Raw genomic sequence first — 17,184 nt, 5'->3', positions numbered from 1 at the left:
AAACAAGAAAGGTGCACAAGTTAGAGATTAGTTCACCATACCTGAACTGCAAAGTGACAGGTGTAGGCTTTCTGCTGCCTACTAAGCATGATACACAGTTGGCATTAGAACTCAAGTATACAAGTTGTCCTGTACAGGTCCTGGATTAGCATCTAGTGTAAACTTCAGCTGCTCCTGTGTTTCCTCAACCTATCCTCCTTTAGATAGGTGACCAAAAACAGCTGTTCGTAATACAGTTTGCAGGAAATTACCATACATTAAAAGCTGGGAATGATTTTATCAATACAATGAAGTATTACCTGAACTGCAGCTTTTATTTTACTGTAAAACTATTCCCACTCTGTGCCTTAAATTGCTATTCTTTTGTTCTTGCAGCAACAACCATTTTTGGATCAATTTATCTGTAGGCTTGGTCAAGTTTTTCCCCGGTATACATTTAGTCAGTCAATTTGTAGGAAGTTCATTTTGTAAACTAAGATAAATATGATAGTCTGTGCAAGACTTTTGTATTTCGGGTATGTTCATATTCCCCCATGCAGCTTCAGAGAGTAGTCACAACCCAAAGATTGTTTCTCAAGTCAGTTCTGCAGAATCCTGATCAGCTGTCAGTTTTTCCTCTTCTCAGCATAAACGCCATTTTAAAGTCTGACAGTACAAAGTTTCTCAACCAGCTTGTGACTAATCGCTAGAAATTTTTCTGAGTCTCAAAAGGTTACTGTATCATTGGCATATCAATAGAAACCCTGAGTAAATGTATTAATGGAACTTCTAGCAATCTTGGATTGGGAGACATTTGTAAACAGAATACTATGAATATACCTCCAATGAATTGATGGGTTTCAATTTCAGTGCATTTCTTCCTACATTAACCGTCACTATAACTGGATTGCACCAACTGTTAACAATAGTTGACAATACTCAAATCAACGGAGTGCAAGTTATAAGATTGTTACAAAACATTTACATCTTTGCCAGCATTTTTCATAACAGAATTCAGTTGGATGTGAAGTATTTGCAAGTTTGGTAAATATTCAAAAATAAAAAAGTTTTTATTAAAATATATTCTGAACATTAAACATTTTTAATGCTGTCTACCACTAGCATAAAACAATGACTGTAACAACCTGAGTATACTTCATAATTTACACTGATCCAATTTATGGCTTCTGCTTAAATTCATCTTATATTGCAGATAGCCAACAATAGCAAAAGACCACATAATACCAATACTAACACGGTACAATTGGCAAAACATGACATTAAAATGCAAGAGACCAACACTTCTCCCTCCTTCCCAGGCATTCAAGTACCTTTTAGATGTAAATTTGCTCAATTTTGTATGGCTTCACTAGAGTGCATTTTGTGATGTAAATCCCTCACACACAATACAAGTAAGGTGGGGGTGGGGGACCGAGTTGCAAAAATTTGACTTCCACTTGGACCCTGAGAAAGTGGGGCATCGGTGTGGTTGTGATCTTCCTGTATGAAATTTATTGTAAGCACCTATAATATTCAAAGTTCTGCAGGAGTACAATCTTGATAGAAACTGCACCAATGCAAAGCTAAAAAGAAAAGTGAATACAAATTTACTATTAAGTGCAATGCTGGATTGATATTTATAATTCATATTTATCACCAGAAAATGGGTAAAAATCATTAAAATGAATCAATCTATCTTTTTAAAAAACCTCAAAATCCAGCTGTAGAATTTTAAAAAGCGAAAGTCATTCTCAAGCTGGATTTTGGAGCCAGCTGAGATTAAGAGTGTATTGAGCAATTGGTTTTGACTTAAATACAAGTGATTTGACACTTACAATTGAGCAGCTGGATATTTAAAATTGGGTGATATTATAGAACAAGGCTATCATGAAAGTAGAATAAATGACAGTGGACTGAGGGATTTACTTGCTGTCATAAGCATGCGACTGTGCAAATGGTTTTGCTGATGTCGATGGTCTAAAATAATAATGACTACAGCCTGGTATGTTAGACAAAACGGAACAATCAAATTTATAAATCTGCAAGAGCATGTGCAAAACTGTTAAACCCCGCCTCCTCCAGCAGTACTCTTAGTTAACCTGCAAAAATGGTAGCAAACAAAATAATGCAAGTAAGTTCACTATGCAAAATATTGTAGATGAAGCTCTATATTTAAGCACATTTCTGTAAATCTAGCTCATAGTATTTAGCAATTTTTTAAAGTATGGATTGTGAACACTACAAAATAAAGCATCAAAACGTTTGACTTGCTTCCATGAAACTGGCACACTGCAGCTCTTTCTAGTCTTCCATTTGAAGTTCTTTTTTCAGGCTGAAAAATAAAATTCAGATTTTAACTCTGGAAAAAAAAAGCTACATAAAAATTAATGTAAGCAAAAAACACAACAAAAAAAAAAACTTACCTTTTCAAGTAAGCATGAACATTGTCATATCCATGATATTTGGCCAGGTAAACAAGAACACCTGTAGCGCAGCGACCTTCACGCTGTCGACAGAAGCTACAATTGCAGATTCCTCTACAAGGTGGACAATGCCAGCTCTGATTAGGGAGGAAAGAGAATCAGGAGCATGAAATGTTTGTTGTTAAAATTTCTCAAACAGCAGTACACAGAAGCACTTTTAAATGAATTTTTAAAATTCCCAACCAGACACAAAGGTTCCGTGCTCCACTGTTCTACTTTTGTTCAGAAAAATGTTATCAAGTATGTTACAATGTCATGCTGAAAAAGGAAATTACTTTTTGCAGTGATAAACACTGCAGTTTCTATTTATTTTCATTAGGTTGCTCAAGGGGTAAACAAGGGGTTTACTATTTGCTTCTAATTACAAGAAATTATTGAATTCAAGTTATCTGTAAATGAAATAAATATTTTCCATTATTACTTTCTAAATAAATATAGAAGACTTCGAATTGAAATAACTATGGGAGAAGGGACATGAAAGCTTCTCAGATACAAACTAATTCCTTAGTCACATGGTTGTTAGCTTGAAAACAACTGTATATAACCATGTGTGTGTCCTATTATTTTAAAGATCAATAAAGAGGGGGCTTTATTTCAATATAAAAATGAAATTACTATATTTGGACTAAAAACAATTCAGTACTCACAGGATCCAGTAAAGCAGTCCTAACAAATTCACCATAGCGGTTGCGAAGACACGGACCACAGAACTGTCCTCGGACTCCTACACATTCTGGATTTCGACAATTTGTTTTAGTATCAATAGTTTTTTGACGGCATTGGTGGCAAGTGGAACCCTGCAAGGACACATACATCCAAATTTTTGTGGCAACATTTTAGTTTTACATTTTTTTTGTAAAAGTAAAGCATGTCCCAAGATTGCATGGAATAGCAGAGCACAATGAGATGCTAATAGTTATAACTGAGAAAGTGATTGGAATGCAGAATGTTTCCATCAGCTCTTTTTCTTTTACAGACGTCCCTTTGGTAGTTCATTATTTTACAATTTTCCTTTGTTTGATTAGCTTCATCGATTAATATGTAAATCTCACAAATTTTGGGTTCAGACTCCCCCAAACAATAAAAATAAGATGCTATTATATATAGCCCCATCTCCTCAGTTTTTGTTTTGCTGCTTCTTTACAGCTTTTACCAGCACTGCTTATTAGACGTTAATGCTTACCATCCTATTTCACAATGTTTCTTTTTTTGAGGGAAGGGAAAAATGGGTTAGTGCTTTATAACTCTGGACTGCTTAGGTAATGCAGACAAACAAGATAAAGGGAAATAAACGGAATCCTTTTTTCCAGACTAGTAAAAAGGCATAGTTTTTAAAAACAGAAAAACACTTTTCCCCATGTTAAAAAAGGCAAAAGCAGTTGCACACAAGCTTTGCTTCAGATTTCTTTCAATGAATTAAAGGCTCATAACATTTAAAAGAAAAATGAAACATGCTTTATAAAATAACTCAGAGAATGGAAATGTAATACTGAAACTCAAATTGTGTCAGATTAAAGGTGTAGCAAGATATATTAGCAGCGCTGTAATAAATTGCATATAAGAAGTAGACGGCACTCTCCATTTATCTTAGGAGTCCACAGTATGAATGCAGTCCACATGAATGTAAAAGCAGTCTCTCCTAGTGGGCTTTAAAAGGGATGTGGCTGAAATAGGTTTAAGCAGTCTATCACTTGAATGTTCACCTCCAAATCATATCTGGCTGTATAACCACAGTTCCTTCATTGTTGCTGGGTCAAAATCTTGGAACTCCCTCTTTAACAGCACTGTGGATGCACTTACTTCATACAGTCTCCAGCAGTTCAAGATGGCGGCTCACCACCACCTTCTCAAGGGCAGTAAATGCTAGCCTTGGCAGCGGCACTCACATTCCACGAACCCATAATTTTTAAAAATATCACTACTATGGGAGAACCATCACAAAGACTGCAGCAATTTAAGAAAGCCCACCACCTTCTCAGGGAAACTAGGCATGGACAATAAATGCAACTTCCTAACATCGCCCATATCTTGTAAACAATTTTTTTTTTTAAATTCAGTGCGCATGTGAGTCCACAGCATATAACTACTATTTGGAATCCCACTCAATGATGGTTGGTGAGGAACACAAACATCACTTAAGATTGAGACACAACACACTATTTCAAGGCAGAATTGGAGCTCTATCATTCAAAAAGTTGTGAATTTATTAAAAAGGTGCTAGCTCAGATGAACATAAAGATCCCAGGGCAGCATTTGAAGAGGAGCATGGAATTCTCCCAGTTTCCTGGCCAAGTCATCATTCAACCAAACTAGTACCAATAAAACAGGCTAACTGGTCATTTATCTCGACTATACTACACTATACTTGACCTAGAGGACTTAGTGCTGACAAAGTGCCTTCAATGGAAAACTGATTATTTCTCAATGCTAAAATCCCTCACCATAATTTTAACTTTAAGTAGTGCTCTGTTCTCAGAGCCTCGAGTTTTCACCTGGATATTTCAGAGTTTCTATTCTTCTGTGCTCACACAAAATGTCAGTGCTCCTCATTACTGCTTGGTGCCTGTCACATAGCTACTTTTCCCAATGGCCATTCCACACCAGAATGCAAGCTTCAAGCCTAGCAGTGTGAAGTGTCAGCTTAGCTGCTGCCCTATTTTGCAATTCTTTTAATTACTCGCCCCAATCATTCTACTCTTAAACCTAAAAGCAAACTATCAGGCATCATTGAGGTCCATCAAGAAAAATGACTTCGAATGCTTGACGAGGAAGCATTCCGTTTGAAGAAAATATCTGTCAACAATTGTCTCATCATTTATTTCTGTTACACATATTAACAGGATTCCTTTTCCACCACCACCCCGGTTGATAAGCATCAACAAATTGCTTTCAATGTTCTTTTACAACCAGAAATGGAGTGCAATGCTAGAACTAGAATATATTCAGTCATTTCAATTGGAATGAGGAGTATGATATATTAGGAATTAATTAAAATGCTTTTAGCACATTAGACTCCTGTCGCTTCCCCTCCCCAGCTGCAAGTACTCAGATTCAATTCACCATTCGAACCAATCACTCTACAGGAACAGTACAACTTCTGACTCAAGCAACGGTACAGGACATCCACTAATGTGGATTTAACCTATATGATATGGAAATAAGGAAAAGCTTAACATTAACGCCAGTTACCTGGCCTTCTAGTATGCAGAAATTAAGGTTTTTTTTTTGAAAGTGATAAAACTGCACAAGATGGAATGTGATGTATAAAAACATAAATCATATTTCCTTTTTCAAGTACAAGTAGAACAGAAAAACTTACCGTGGTTCTATTATAAACTTTCTCTTTAGCTGAAAAAGAAATATTTTCCAACTCCTCCTGTGTGATGTCCTCAACTGGTCGCACCACATGTGGGGTGGTAAGTATGCTGGGTCGGCTTCTCCTGCGATGAGGCACTTCAGCCTGTGATGGTGGGGAGAGAAGGAATGGAGTCACAAACTTGATACACAGATCACAAATTTCTTTGAGCGATCCATAGGCATCTGTAAACAATATTAAATATTCAACCTGCTAATCCAACAGCTGAAAACTGATTAAATGAACAGATGTGGTGTTCAGCATATGCAAATACATTGATATAATAATGCAACAGTCAGTCATTCAGCCACAGACAGGCAGCTGGGGATTGTACAATTCAGTAAACACACAGGCCAACAATAAATCCATGATAGACCTGCTGTGTTTGGCCAGTCTGAAGCTAATCCCAAAATAAAACACCCCAACGATATGGGCATTTCTGATTCAGCACTAATTGCCAAACTATGGTTGATATGAGAATTGCAAAAGTTCACACTAGTGCTTTAGGTTTCTCTTTTGAGGATTATGTCAAGCTACATTGTTGGGATAATAGCCAAGGAACCTTTACCCTCTATCTGGCTTTTGTTATACCTTACTTGGAAGTACTGCTGGTTGATTGAAAGAAAATATGCAGTTGTTCCACATACATTGCTCACAACCTACATTTTAAGGTTAGCAAGGACAGGAATAATAGGTGAGGAGAACTTGTTGCAAGAATATGGACAGCAGAGTTTTGGATGAGCTGAAGTTTCTGGAGAATGGGAGACTGTCTAGGAGAGCATTGCAATAAATTGATTCTGGAGGAGACAAAGTCATAGTTGAAATTGCAGCAGCAGATGGCTTGAGGTGAACAACATTATAGAGGTGGATGTAGGTAGTCTTTGAAATGGAGAGCCTATGTAGCTGTAAGATCAGCATGGAGTGGAAGAGGACGCAGAGATCATCTTCAGACAAACTCCAGCTTTAAGCAATATATTTAATTGTCGACGTCTAGGACATGAAAAATATTATAGAGCATATAGTATCTTTTTTTTTACAGCATTAGGTAACAGTAATATTAGATTTGGTGTACAGCAGCAGTCTTTCCAAATTGTGAAACTGAAAACCCAAAAGATTCAGTGGGGAGAAGACATTCAAAAAGCCAGAGTCAGAGGAACCAAGGTTGGAGGACTGGAGGAGGTTACAAAAGGAGGTGGATGAGCAAACATATTTAAACAAAAGAATTAGAATTTTAATATCAACGTAGTTTAGCGAGGACCGGAATAATGGGTGAGGAGAACGTGTTGCAAGAATGTTGACAGCAGAGTTTTCGATGAGCTGAAGTTTCTGGAGGATGGGAGACTGGCTAGGAGAGCGCTGGAATGAAGTGATTCTGGAGGAGACAAAGGCATGGCCGAGGGTTGCAGCAGCAGATGGGCTGAGGTGAGCAACATTAGAGATGCAAGTAGGCAGTCTGAGATGGAGGGCCTATGGAGCTGCAAGATCAGTTTGGAGTGGAAGAGAACACAGCGATTGTCTTCAGACAAACTCCAGCTGTAAGCAATAAATTTAATTATCGCTGTCTAGGACATGAAAAATGTGAATTCTCAAGAAGTAATTAAACATTTGTCTGCACAACTACTTTTTAATTTGCAAAAGCTATTATATTGAACTTCCAACTGGTAAGTTAATACTAAAGACAAGCTGTTTCATCATACTTGTTTTTAAACTGCCTGCCAACCTGTAAAGTCAAGTACTACATAGAGCTTCAAAACAAAATATATTGACTTTAAAGGTTTCAAGATTTCTTAATGAGGCATTTATTCCCAAGTGTTTAATTGCAGTCACTGCAGACACTACTGAAATAGATCTCTATAATTTTTAATGAACATAAAGTCTTTAACTGTAAAGGTTATTAGGCTTTACAAGTGACCACTAGAAATGCAGATTAAGCTGGTAAAGTCAGTGCACCATGAAAGGTGTTGTTAATAGCAGCACAAATGACTTAATGACTCGACCTCAGAGAAGTCATTATCTAGAAACTTTCTTTTCCTCATAAAGCTGACATTATCTTCTTGCTCAAATGTCGGAGAAGGAGGACCATCAATCAAGGATCTTGACCGAGTGTGAGGTCGAGCATTGCGCTCAGGATTTCGTCTAGAAGCATTTTCTGTGAATGCATTTCTTGGTGGACGTTTCGGTTTCTGAAAAATGCAACAATCACAGGTAATTTCGCAACTTATATCCAAAAGTATTATGCCAATAGAGTGAGGTAGCTGCACCAATCTTTAACTTGATCATTTAAAGGTAATCTTTTCAATACTTTACTTCTGAAATTTAAAATGTAACTTCATTAGGTGCTGTGTGTTGATCCAAAAATATTTATTTTTAATTTAATATACAATTGTCCCTTTATGTTTTAATTACTTCTGCTTAAATTTAATATATGGTTTGATGTTGCTCCATTTTAAAATCCAGTCTATTATACATTGTACAGTAACCTTGAGAATATTTATATAATTTGGTAGATCATTTCATGAGGCACACCATATTACATATCTTGTTCACAGTATGACATAAAGCTATATATTCACCATAGCGAAGAGTCAACAATTAAAATTTTTTTAAATGCCCAATTTAACGTGCAAAAACATCTCCAATAATTTGATAGTGCAAGCCCAACAACTGCATATAGGAATTTTCACATCATTTCTAAACAGTTTTGAGCATATTGCAACAAATCTAGCCTTTCCCCTACTTACTGATGGTGTTCCTTGAACAGAAACTCTGCGTGGAAAGAGTCCTGGCACAGTCTTCAGCTCTGCTACCAATTTAGCCAGCTTGAATAAAAGCAGCAAGATATAAATACATTTTATATTAAGACATTTAATTTCCAGGATTTTCCAACAGACTTCTACATTACATAGAATTTACAATGCAGAAAAAGGCCATTCTGCCCAACTAGTTTGTGCCAGTTTTTATGCTCTTAAGCCTCCTCCTGCCTTACTCATCTATCAGCATATCCTATTATTTTCTCTTTCACGCATTTATCTAGCTTCCCCTTAAATTTATCTATGCTATTTTCTTTAACCACACCATGTGGGAGCAAGTTCCACATTATAACTACTTGCTGGATAAAGAAGTTTCTCCTGAATTCCTTACTGGATTTATTAGTATCTTATACATAGAATGAGTTTTTTCTCTCTTTTTTGCCCATCCTTTGATTCTTCCAGTGTCCTTTCCTGTTTCTCTTTCTGTATTTTCTTTTCATGTTTTCTCTGATCCAATCTTCCCTCAGTCAAAGCAAATTTAGCTCAGAAATGTATGAACATACAATCAGGAGTAGGTCATTCAGCCCCTCAAGCTTGTACCGCCATTCAATTAGATCATGGCTCCATCTATTTGCCTTGGTTCCATAATAATACCTGTGTTTACAATTAGCCTCTAGTTTAGATTGGCATGCGTTAAACTCTGCTTTCTTAAAAAAAGACACAGATTGAACGTAACTAGCTGAGCGGAATAATAAACTGTGCACTACCAGGCATAACAATTCATTCCTTAAGTCAAATTATTTTATTTTCTCCTCACATCATTCACCAGCTTCAAGGGTAGCAGGCAAATGTCAAGACATCATCTCCATTAAAATTACCAGGGGTCATTTTTAAAACTACAGCAGGTAATATTCTGGTGTGAAAGCAACATTTTTACATGCAGTACAAACACCATTCACAACAGCTTTGATATGAAGCTAGCACCAGCACTGACAGTTGCGTGAATTGCCTCCTTCTGTGCTGAAATTTCTACAAATAAGCAAAACGTTTTATAGTAGATATGAATGCAGTATTTACCATAGCTTTGTTTTCTTTAATATTTAGAGCTCTCTTCTCTAGAAAGCTTGTTCCGCTGGGTTCATCGAGGTCAGAATCAGATTCAGAAGCTGACTCCTTATTTAAGGCAGCACGAGTATCTGGTATTGGCATATTTTTGTTTTTGCGAGATGGAAACCTAAAAGCCACACGCAGTGGAAAAGATCGTTTGCTCCGCGTTTTGGGATTCTTTCCAGATTTTTCACCATCCTCATAAGTCATTTCCTCTTCTGATTCAGATGATTCAACACTCTATAAAAGAAATAATTAAAATATTATCTTAAACAATTTATGCAGCATGAGTATTTGCTCTGAAAACATATCCAACAACTGCACACCAAAATGTGAATTGTAATCAAATGAAAAAGCAAACAAATTTCAACACTTTTAAAAAAATATTCTATACGATATGAAAAGTTCCAATACAGCCTTTACTTTTTAAATTACAGCATTGAGCAAGGTGTGAACAATGCAAACTCCAAGTCAAACAAAGCCCTATAAATATTCACATGCTATAAAAGACACAAAATATTTACACATCTTTAAGTTTGTTTATTTTTTTAAAAATCTGCTCTCAGACTGAGTCAAGAGGCAGTTCACAAACAAACCCAGAGAGATCATTCTGTTAAGTTTATCTTGACCCCAACAGAGGACAATGGTCTATGGATAACAATACAAAAAGATCATTGGCAACATTCACTACATCACTTTCAACAAATGTGTGATAATAGTTCCAACTAAAACAAGAGAATTATGACTTTGGCAAAAAATTAAGTTGTTGATTCAGGATTTTGAATACAGACTTTCTGTTGTCCTACTGGCATCAAATTATTACAAAAACTGGAAATAGATTGTTGTAAATTATCCCCATGCTTAAATGGATGACATAAATTGTGAACTTTATGTTTAATCAAGTTTCATTGCTCAGTGTACCATTGCTTCCATCACATCTTTGAGGTCACTTTCAGAAAAACCATCGAATGATAAGTTATCGTCAGAATCCTCATTAAAAATCTGAGCCAGTTCATCCGTCAGGATCTCTGCTCTGAATTTAGCTTTCTGAGAAGAAATAGAAAACTTGTTATATTATATAAAACTATCATATTGAAAGTAATTGTAGTCGACTTCTTTTGCATTCACAATCTTAAATTACACTTACACTGTTCGTAAAATTGTCTGAAGCAAAACTATCACAGCTATCATCTGATGATGTTTCCATGGGAACCAATGCCACGTTTCTGAAGTCTTTAAATTCTTCCTTTCCAGAAAGGTCTATATGCTGCAAGATAAAAAAAATACAATCTTGAATACCTTTTAAATAATTTCTTTAGTGTCAGTTTTAATGATATGAGTTGCAAGGAATTCGCTTTGCATAACACGTGGTCCTACTCTGAATCTGCTTTGTGCTATGTAAATGGAATGCAGAGCCAATTTATTCTAGCTTTGCAGACGAGCTTTGAGATTTGTAGATATTTATCATCAGTTGTGCTTATTCGATATTCAAATAGAATGTTTAGGTTGGTTTGAGTAACTAAAGTAGACAGATAAAAGTTTTTGTTGCACACAGAAATCTTCAATACCAGCTGGAACATTCACAACTAGGAAAAGAGTAGCTGATCTGCGATAGTAACGTGAGCTGAAAGCAAATCAAATGGAACTGCAAACTGCATTTCTTTACGATTGCAAATTTCACCAAAAAAAAGTTTATCAAAACTTTAGTCGTGCATCTCCCACAGCATTGTGCAGACAGGTTTACATAAGAATTTCTGAGCCACTAAAGTTTTTTTACTGGCAGCATGTAGCTTAAACACAAGTGCACTGAATAAAGTTCCCAGTTGCAGATACAACACTTACAATTATGTACAATCATTAACTTTTTAAATATAAAAGGTTTCAAATAACCCAAATTTCCCCCTTAAAAATCAGAGTAACTAACAGATGCCCAAAAGGTAAGAACTGAACAAACTGGAGAAAGGGTCAGACAGGCTGTATTTGCACCCTGACCTAGACATGGTTGCACGGTTTCCAACAGACATGACAGCCTGCAAGTCTTTTCAAGGTTCTCTGCAAGCAACGAAAAAAAAATCATGCGTGGTGCCCCACTGGGCTTTCACATTTGAAATGGTAATGTCACTAGGCCTTTCAGATCATTAGCAGGTTTTCATCAACACAAGTTATCTGGAAATACAGAACACTCTTCCTTTCACCACAAAAGAAAACCATGCTCTCCTATAATGTAAAGCCTCAAGTAGAAGATTTTAAGCTATATCCTGTACTTCTGTTAAAAGGCAACAATACATGAATACTGCAAGTTTACAGTGCATTCACATGTACTACATTTATACTTTTGATGCACAAATTACACCATGAAATTCAAATCAAATCTAGAAGGTGACAGAAACCATCCTGGCAGGTATCTGCAATAGGAATATCACAGTACTCTTAAAATGATACAATAACAAACATACTGAAATGAATGGACTTACTATTTAAAAGGACTTAAGTAACATCCTTAAGCCAAGTAAAGTCAAAAATTCAAATATCTTATTTCAATCCACTGAAAATAACATTAGGTAGTAAGGTACGAGTACCTGGAAAACATTACACGCACAGTGATTAAGAAAAGAGCATCTTTTGATGCCAATGTTTATTTAAACTTTATGAAGTATAATAGGACAAAGACAGCAGCACAATATCAGCTTTCAACAGATGGTCATCACCAACAATATTTAAAAAAAAACTGACCTGCAACATCCCTTTCTGTTGATTTTTTTTCTGTCAAACAGCAAGGGCTGATGAGGTATTAATAAGCCTAGTAATGTGAGGGTGCTGAATTAACATGCACAGTTAATATGTGAAAATGACTTAAGCACTCTGGGTAACTGAATTACAACAATTCAATTCCTAATAATGTCGAGATCATTAATTTCTCCAAGGCAATTCATACTGAATTCATTAATACTCCGTTTAAATATAAATATTCACATGAATTTTGCCTAATATATTAAAAAGGCAAATTAATGTGAGGCAATTCCCCCACCCCTCCTCAGAATAGCAAAGCTATGGAACAGGTAGCCAACGAATGCTGATTCATTCCATTTCTTCAAGAGCGCCAGACTAGTGGTCAAGTCATACAAGATGTAGATACCCTGTAAATGTCAGGGTCAATATGGTCTCCTAAGACTTGTTTTGACTATCTAAAAAGGTCAGTGGAAATATCCAGATTCCACCCACCCCCTTACCTAACAAACCCAGATTTTGTTTTGCCTCTCCCAAGAAAGAAATTATACGTCTTCAAATGGGTAGGGAGCATCTGAATCACAATGCACAAAACATTATGACTGGATATGACTGGCTAGATTAGATGGACCAATCTAGTCTTTTCCTTATGATATTTAAAAGGAAATCTAATTCAAATAGTTTGATTTATGGGACAAGTAATCGTGGTAAAATTACTTATAATTAAAGGATGCTGAATTCAAAAATTCAAACAAACAATTTTTAGCATTTCAGATCCTTTTTTGAACTGTTGCAGTATTTCCACCATTTTTGGTTTTCTTTCAGATTTCCAGCAGAGATTTATTTTATCAAAATATATTGCTGTATTCCAAAGCAAGAAATAAGTATAATGCAATAAATAATGTAATGTAAAATGATTTATTAATTTAAATAGCCAATAACGTTTGTTAGCATACTGATAAAGAAAATGGTAAAACTGTAACAAGTGATCACAAAATGGCAGTTATATCAGCAATCAACATCTATTGCACTAGTGGTACATAAAACCTCTCACTGGAATTTCTTTAAGACTGGTGCCAAAGCAAATATCCAAGCACTGAATTTAACATCTTATGCAGATTAGCATAATGTGAAATGATGTATGTGAACACCATGATCATTTCTCTTCCCTTTTTGTTAGTTTGAAGGGATGGTCACAAAGTACACCCATTTGTCCCACAACAATAAATCTAATGGTTAAGTGGGCTGTGCACTGGAACTGCTTTTGATTACAAGTCACACTATAAACATTCCTACCAACAAAGAAAGCATTCAAATGTATAGATATACAAAACATTATCGCTCATTAATTTACTAGATAAAATAGCTAAATATTAACTCAACAAGACCACTTTCTTATTAATATTGGGATGACTGCTTGGCTTTTACTGATTGGAATTTGAACAAGAGGTCATTCCAGCTGCTTTAGACAAATATGCTGCCACAAAACAGGATGGAAGGGAAGACGCACTGAAAATGGTCTCAGTGGTAGGTTAGGGTATCAGTTTTCAAACTGGGGTCTATTAGGGCGTTCAAGGAGTGTAATGAGTTCTGTCCATTTGTCATTAAGTTTGTGTTTGGCTTACTAACAGGTAATTTACTATATCATTTTTAGTCAAGGGCAGAAAAGGCCATTCAGCGCACTGAAGTTTGTCCTTCTAGTATTCTTACTTTCTCAGCCTATATTTAATTCTGCACTGAACATCCCAAAAGTCTGTTAATGCGCAATTTGTGTTAGACGTTTTCACCCTTTGTGAAATTGTTCCTTCTAGTAGCTGTAATTTTTTTTGCTCATTCTTAGAATCTGTGGTTATTTCGTGCCTTATTTTAAAGAAATAGTCAGGATTTACTGTATCTAAACCATTTAATATCACACTTTAAAGATCACCCTTTACAGCCTTTTCTCCAGGCCGTGGAGAGATTGAAATTTTTAAGTCTTTTTCATCATAGCTGCATTCATCCCTCTTCAACTTGGAATAATTATTGTTGCTCTTCTCTAAGCCTTCAACCTTTGCATTATGACAAGCACTGAACACTAAAGGCCTGCTACCCCACCCGAACCAGACATGGTGGGCACTTCTGGGTCAGGTCAGACCGGACATGCTCTTTCACCACCTCAGGTAAGTGACTTACTTTTTGGACTTTAAAAGGTGGTTTTGCTACCGTTATTTTAAGCTTGTGCAGGTAAGGAACAAAGTGAAAATCACAAGGTAGGTTAACTGATGGTCGGGTTGGGTGTGGGAAAAAAAGTGGAGGGACTCGGGCCAGGTCGGGCTCGGATGGAATTCTGTCAGGCTCAGGTTGGGTCTCATTTGCAGACCCGAGCAGGCCTTTACTGAACACTACTCCTACATTGGAGTAATCAATGCAATGTACAGCCTCAGTATAACCTCATTAGGTTTGTATTTCAATGTTTTAGCTGTATAGTCTAGCATTTTGTTAATTTATTTTGTTAAATAATCTGGGACTAAATTTATGACTATAATTAAATACTTCACTACCCCTTCCAGCTCTCAACACTTAAACATATGTAAAAAAAACTTTCCAAGTAAACTGCACTTATAAACAAGAGTAGCTGCTCTTTAATAGTTGAAACATTGTATTTCAATTCTAACCCTAATTTCCTTTGGGTCGTGGAAGGTCAAAACTAGAAGTCAAATTTTCAACCATGCCTTCAAATCTTCCATTCCAGACAGTGTGAAGCACATTTAGAGTGTGCATGGATACTTGTACTATCACAGCTATTGCTAAATCACTTTTACTTGTGTTTAGATAGCATATTTAATGTAGTAAAACATCCCAAGGCACTTCACAAAAGTGTTAACAAATAAAATGACACCAAACCACAAAAGGAAATATTAGGCCAGATGACCAAATCAGTGGTAGGTTTTAAAGGAGTGTCTTAAATGAGGTGAAGAGGTTTAAGGAGTGAATTCTGGGGCTTAGGGCCTCAACAGCTGAAGGTACAGTCATCAATGGTAAAGTGATTAGAATTGGGGGGATACTCGAGGCCAGAATTGAGAGGAGCACAGGGATCTCAGAGGGTTACAAGGCTGGAGGAGGTTAGAGATAAGGAGGTGAAACCATGGAGGGATTTGAAAGTACGTACACGAATTTTACAACTTAACCGGAAGCTCATGTAGATCAACGACCACAGACTCAAAGTTGCGACCACAAACGGTGTCTGGTAGAATAATAGAACCATAAATACAAAAATAAATTTGAGATCCTACTTTAAAAAACTGCAATATTAGGTTCACATAGTGGGTGTTTATCTCTATCCATAAGTGTTTAATATTGTCCACAATGGAAGACTGTTGAAAAGAACGGTTGAAAATTTGACTTCTAATTTTGTCCTGACGGCCGGTGGTCCTGAAAACCGCTATATAAATGTAAGTCTTTCTTTTTCTCCTTTTACTTGAAAGCTAAAGTTGCAGCGCATGTTTCGACTACATTTTTTTTAAAAAAAAAACTTATTTAGTGGGGACACATCTCAGGTGAACAGAATGACATTTTAGGAGAAGGAAAAGACTGCCGGCCAGCGATGGAAAGTTGGATCAGCATCGTCCCCATAGCAAATATAAAGGCCAGATTCTGCGGGACGACTCGGGGGTTAAAGTCATGGCTGCAGCGAGCTCAGATTTGGCAGGCCAGCTGATTGAAGCGCCCCACAGCTGGCTGCAATCTGCCAGAGCAGCGCGACCAGCCACTGGAAAAACTTCAAACCGCTCAGAATCACTCTTCCCACACCGGCTCCTCATACCAGTCTCCCGCTTACCAGGATCGCGCGCGCGCGCGCACACACACACACTCCCTCCCTCCGCCCCCGGGCCACGCCACGCGCGCGCACTCCCTCTGCCTGCCCGCCCGCCCGCCCCCGGGCCACGCCGCGCGCGCACACTCCCTCTGCCTGCCCGCCCGCCCCCGGGCCACGCCGCGCGCGCGCGCACTCCCTCTGCCTGCCCGCCCGCCCCCGGGCCACGCCGCGCGCGCTCCGCCACCTGTCAATCATCCCCGGCTTTTCCCGCGTCAAGTCGGGTCACGTGACCACTCCCAGATTTTTAAACCCCGAGTCCAAAATTCAAAGCAGAAATTTCAAACTAAAAACGCGATATTTAAAAGCACAAACATGTTTAAAAGTTACGGCTCCTGGCTTTATTTTGGGCAACAAAGCGTTAACGAACAGCAGTAATTGGTTTTTGGCCACTTGGTTGGAAAGAATCTTTTAAGTAAAGAAAACGAATCACAGTACTTAGAAAGTTTAATCATTAAAAACACAAATAACCGAGTATAAGAGCTTACAAAGCAAAGATATTTGTTCTTCAAACTAATGCAAGTGCAATAAAAGCACTCTGCAGCAAAAGTTCTTTCTCTTAACCCACTGAGAATTGGATTAATGCAACGTGTACGCTTACCTTAGCGCGCAATTTCTTCATTGTATTTACTTTCCAACAACATTTATTTTGAGAAAAAGCAACTTATCTGTTGCAGAATTACCGCAAGATGCTGACTGCTTTCGACTGCCAATGCTACTAATCTAAAGGCGGAGCCGCGTCCGAGTTTCCCGCGCTGTCAGATCCTGCCAGGTGCAGAGCGCGCCAGGAGGCAGCGGTGCCATGAATGAAGCAGCCTGCAGCACTATTGCCAGCCTGCATCCCATAGCGTGCAAAACTTCCATTACACACTAAGAGCTTTTATTCATTGCAGCTACCCTTCATTTACAAAATAGTTACTATGCACTAAT

At 37.4% G+C, this 17,184-nt stretch overlaps 1 protein-coding gene across 4 annotated transcripts; it reads right to left on the bottom strand.

The window, feature by feature from the left end:
* Positions 1 to 1,030: 1,030 nt before the first annotated feature.
* cdca7a (cell division cycle associated 7a) lies at positions 1,031 to 16,978 on the bottom strand. Of its 4 annotated transcripts, none has more exons than XM_068035432.1 (11): positions 16,856 to 16,958; positions 12,149 to 12,253; positions 10,822 to 10,941; positions 10,596 to 10,721; positions 9,645 to 9,914; positions 8,559 to 8,636; positions 7,815 to 8,000; positions 5,782 to 5,922; positions 3,110 to 3,259; positions 2,403 to 2,539; positions 1,031 to 2,311 (listed from the first exon to the last, which is right to left on the bottom strand). In XM_068035432.1, the coding sequence occupies exons 3-11, from the start codon at positions 10,879 to 10,881 to the stop codon at positions 2,281 to 2,283; spliced, it is 1,179 nt and encodes a 392-aa protein (XP_067891533.1). In that variant the 5' UTR covers positions 10,882 to 10,941; positions 12,149 to 12,253; positions 16,856 to 16,958; the 3' UTR covers positions 1,031 to 2,280. The 4 variants fall into 4 exon arrangements, with proteins under 4 accessions (XP_067891533.1, XP_067891534.1, XP_067891532.1 ...); XM_068035433.1 differs by lacking the exon at positions 16,856 to 16,958 and adding an exon at positions 16,219 to 16,239; XM_068035431.1 differs by lacking the exon at positions 12,149 to 12,253 and having other exon boundaries at positions 16,856 to 16,978.
* Between the last annotated feature and the right edge of the window lie 206 nt (positions 16,979 to 17,184).

Source organism: Heterodontus francisci, chromosome 7 (genome assembly GCF_036365525.1).
Source record: "Heterodontus francisci isolate sHetFra1 chromosome 7, sHetFra1.hap1, whole genome shotgun sequence".
Taxonomy (NCBI): domain Eukaryota; kingdom Metazoa; phylum Chordata; class Chondrichthyes; order Heterodontiformes; family Heterodontidae; genus Heterodontus; species Heterodontus francisci.
The sequence above is the reverse complement of the archived record's forward strand: the minus strand, read 5'-3'. Positions and strand labels throughout refer to the sequence as shown.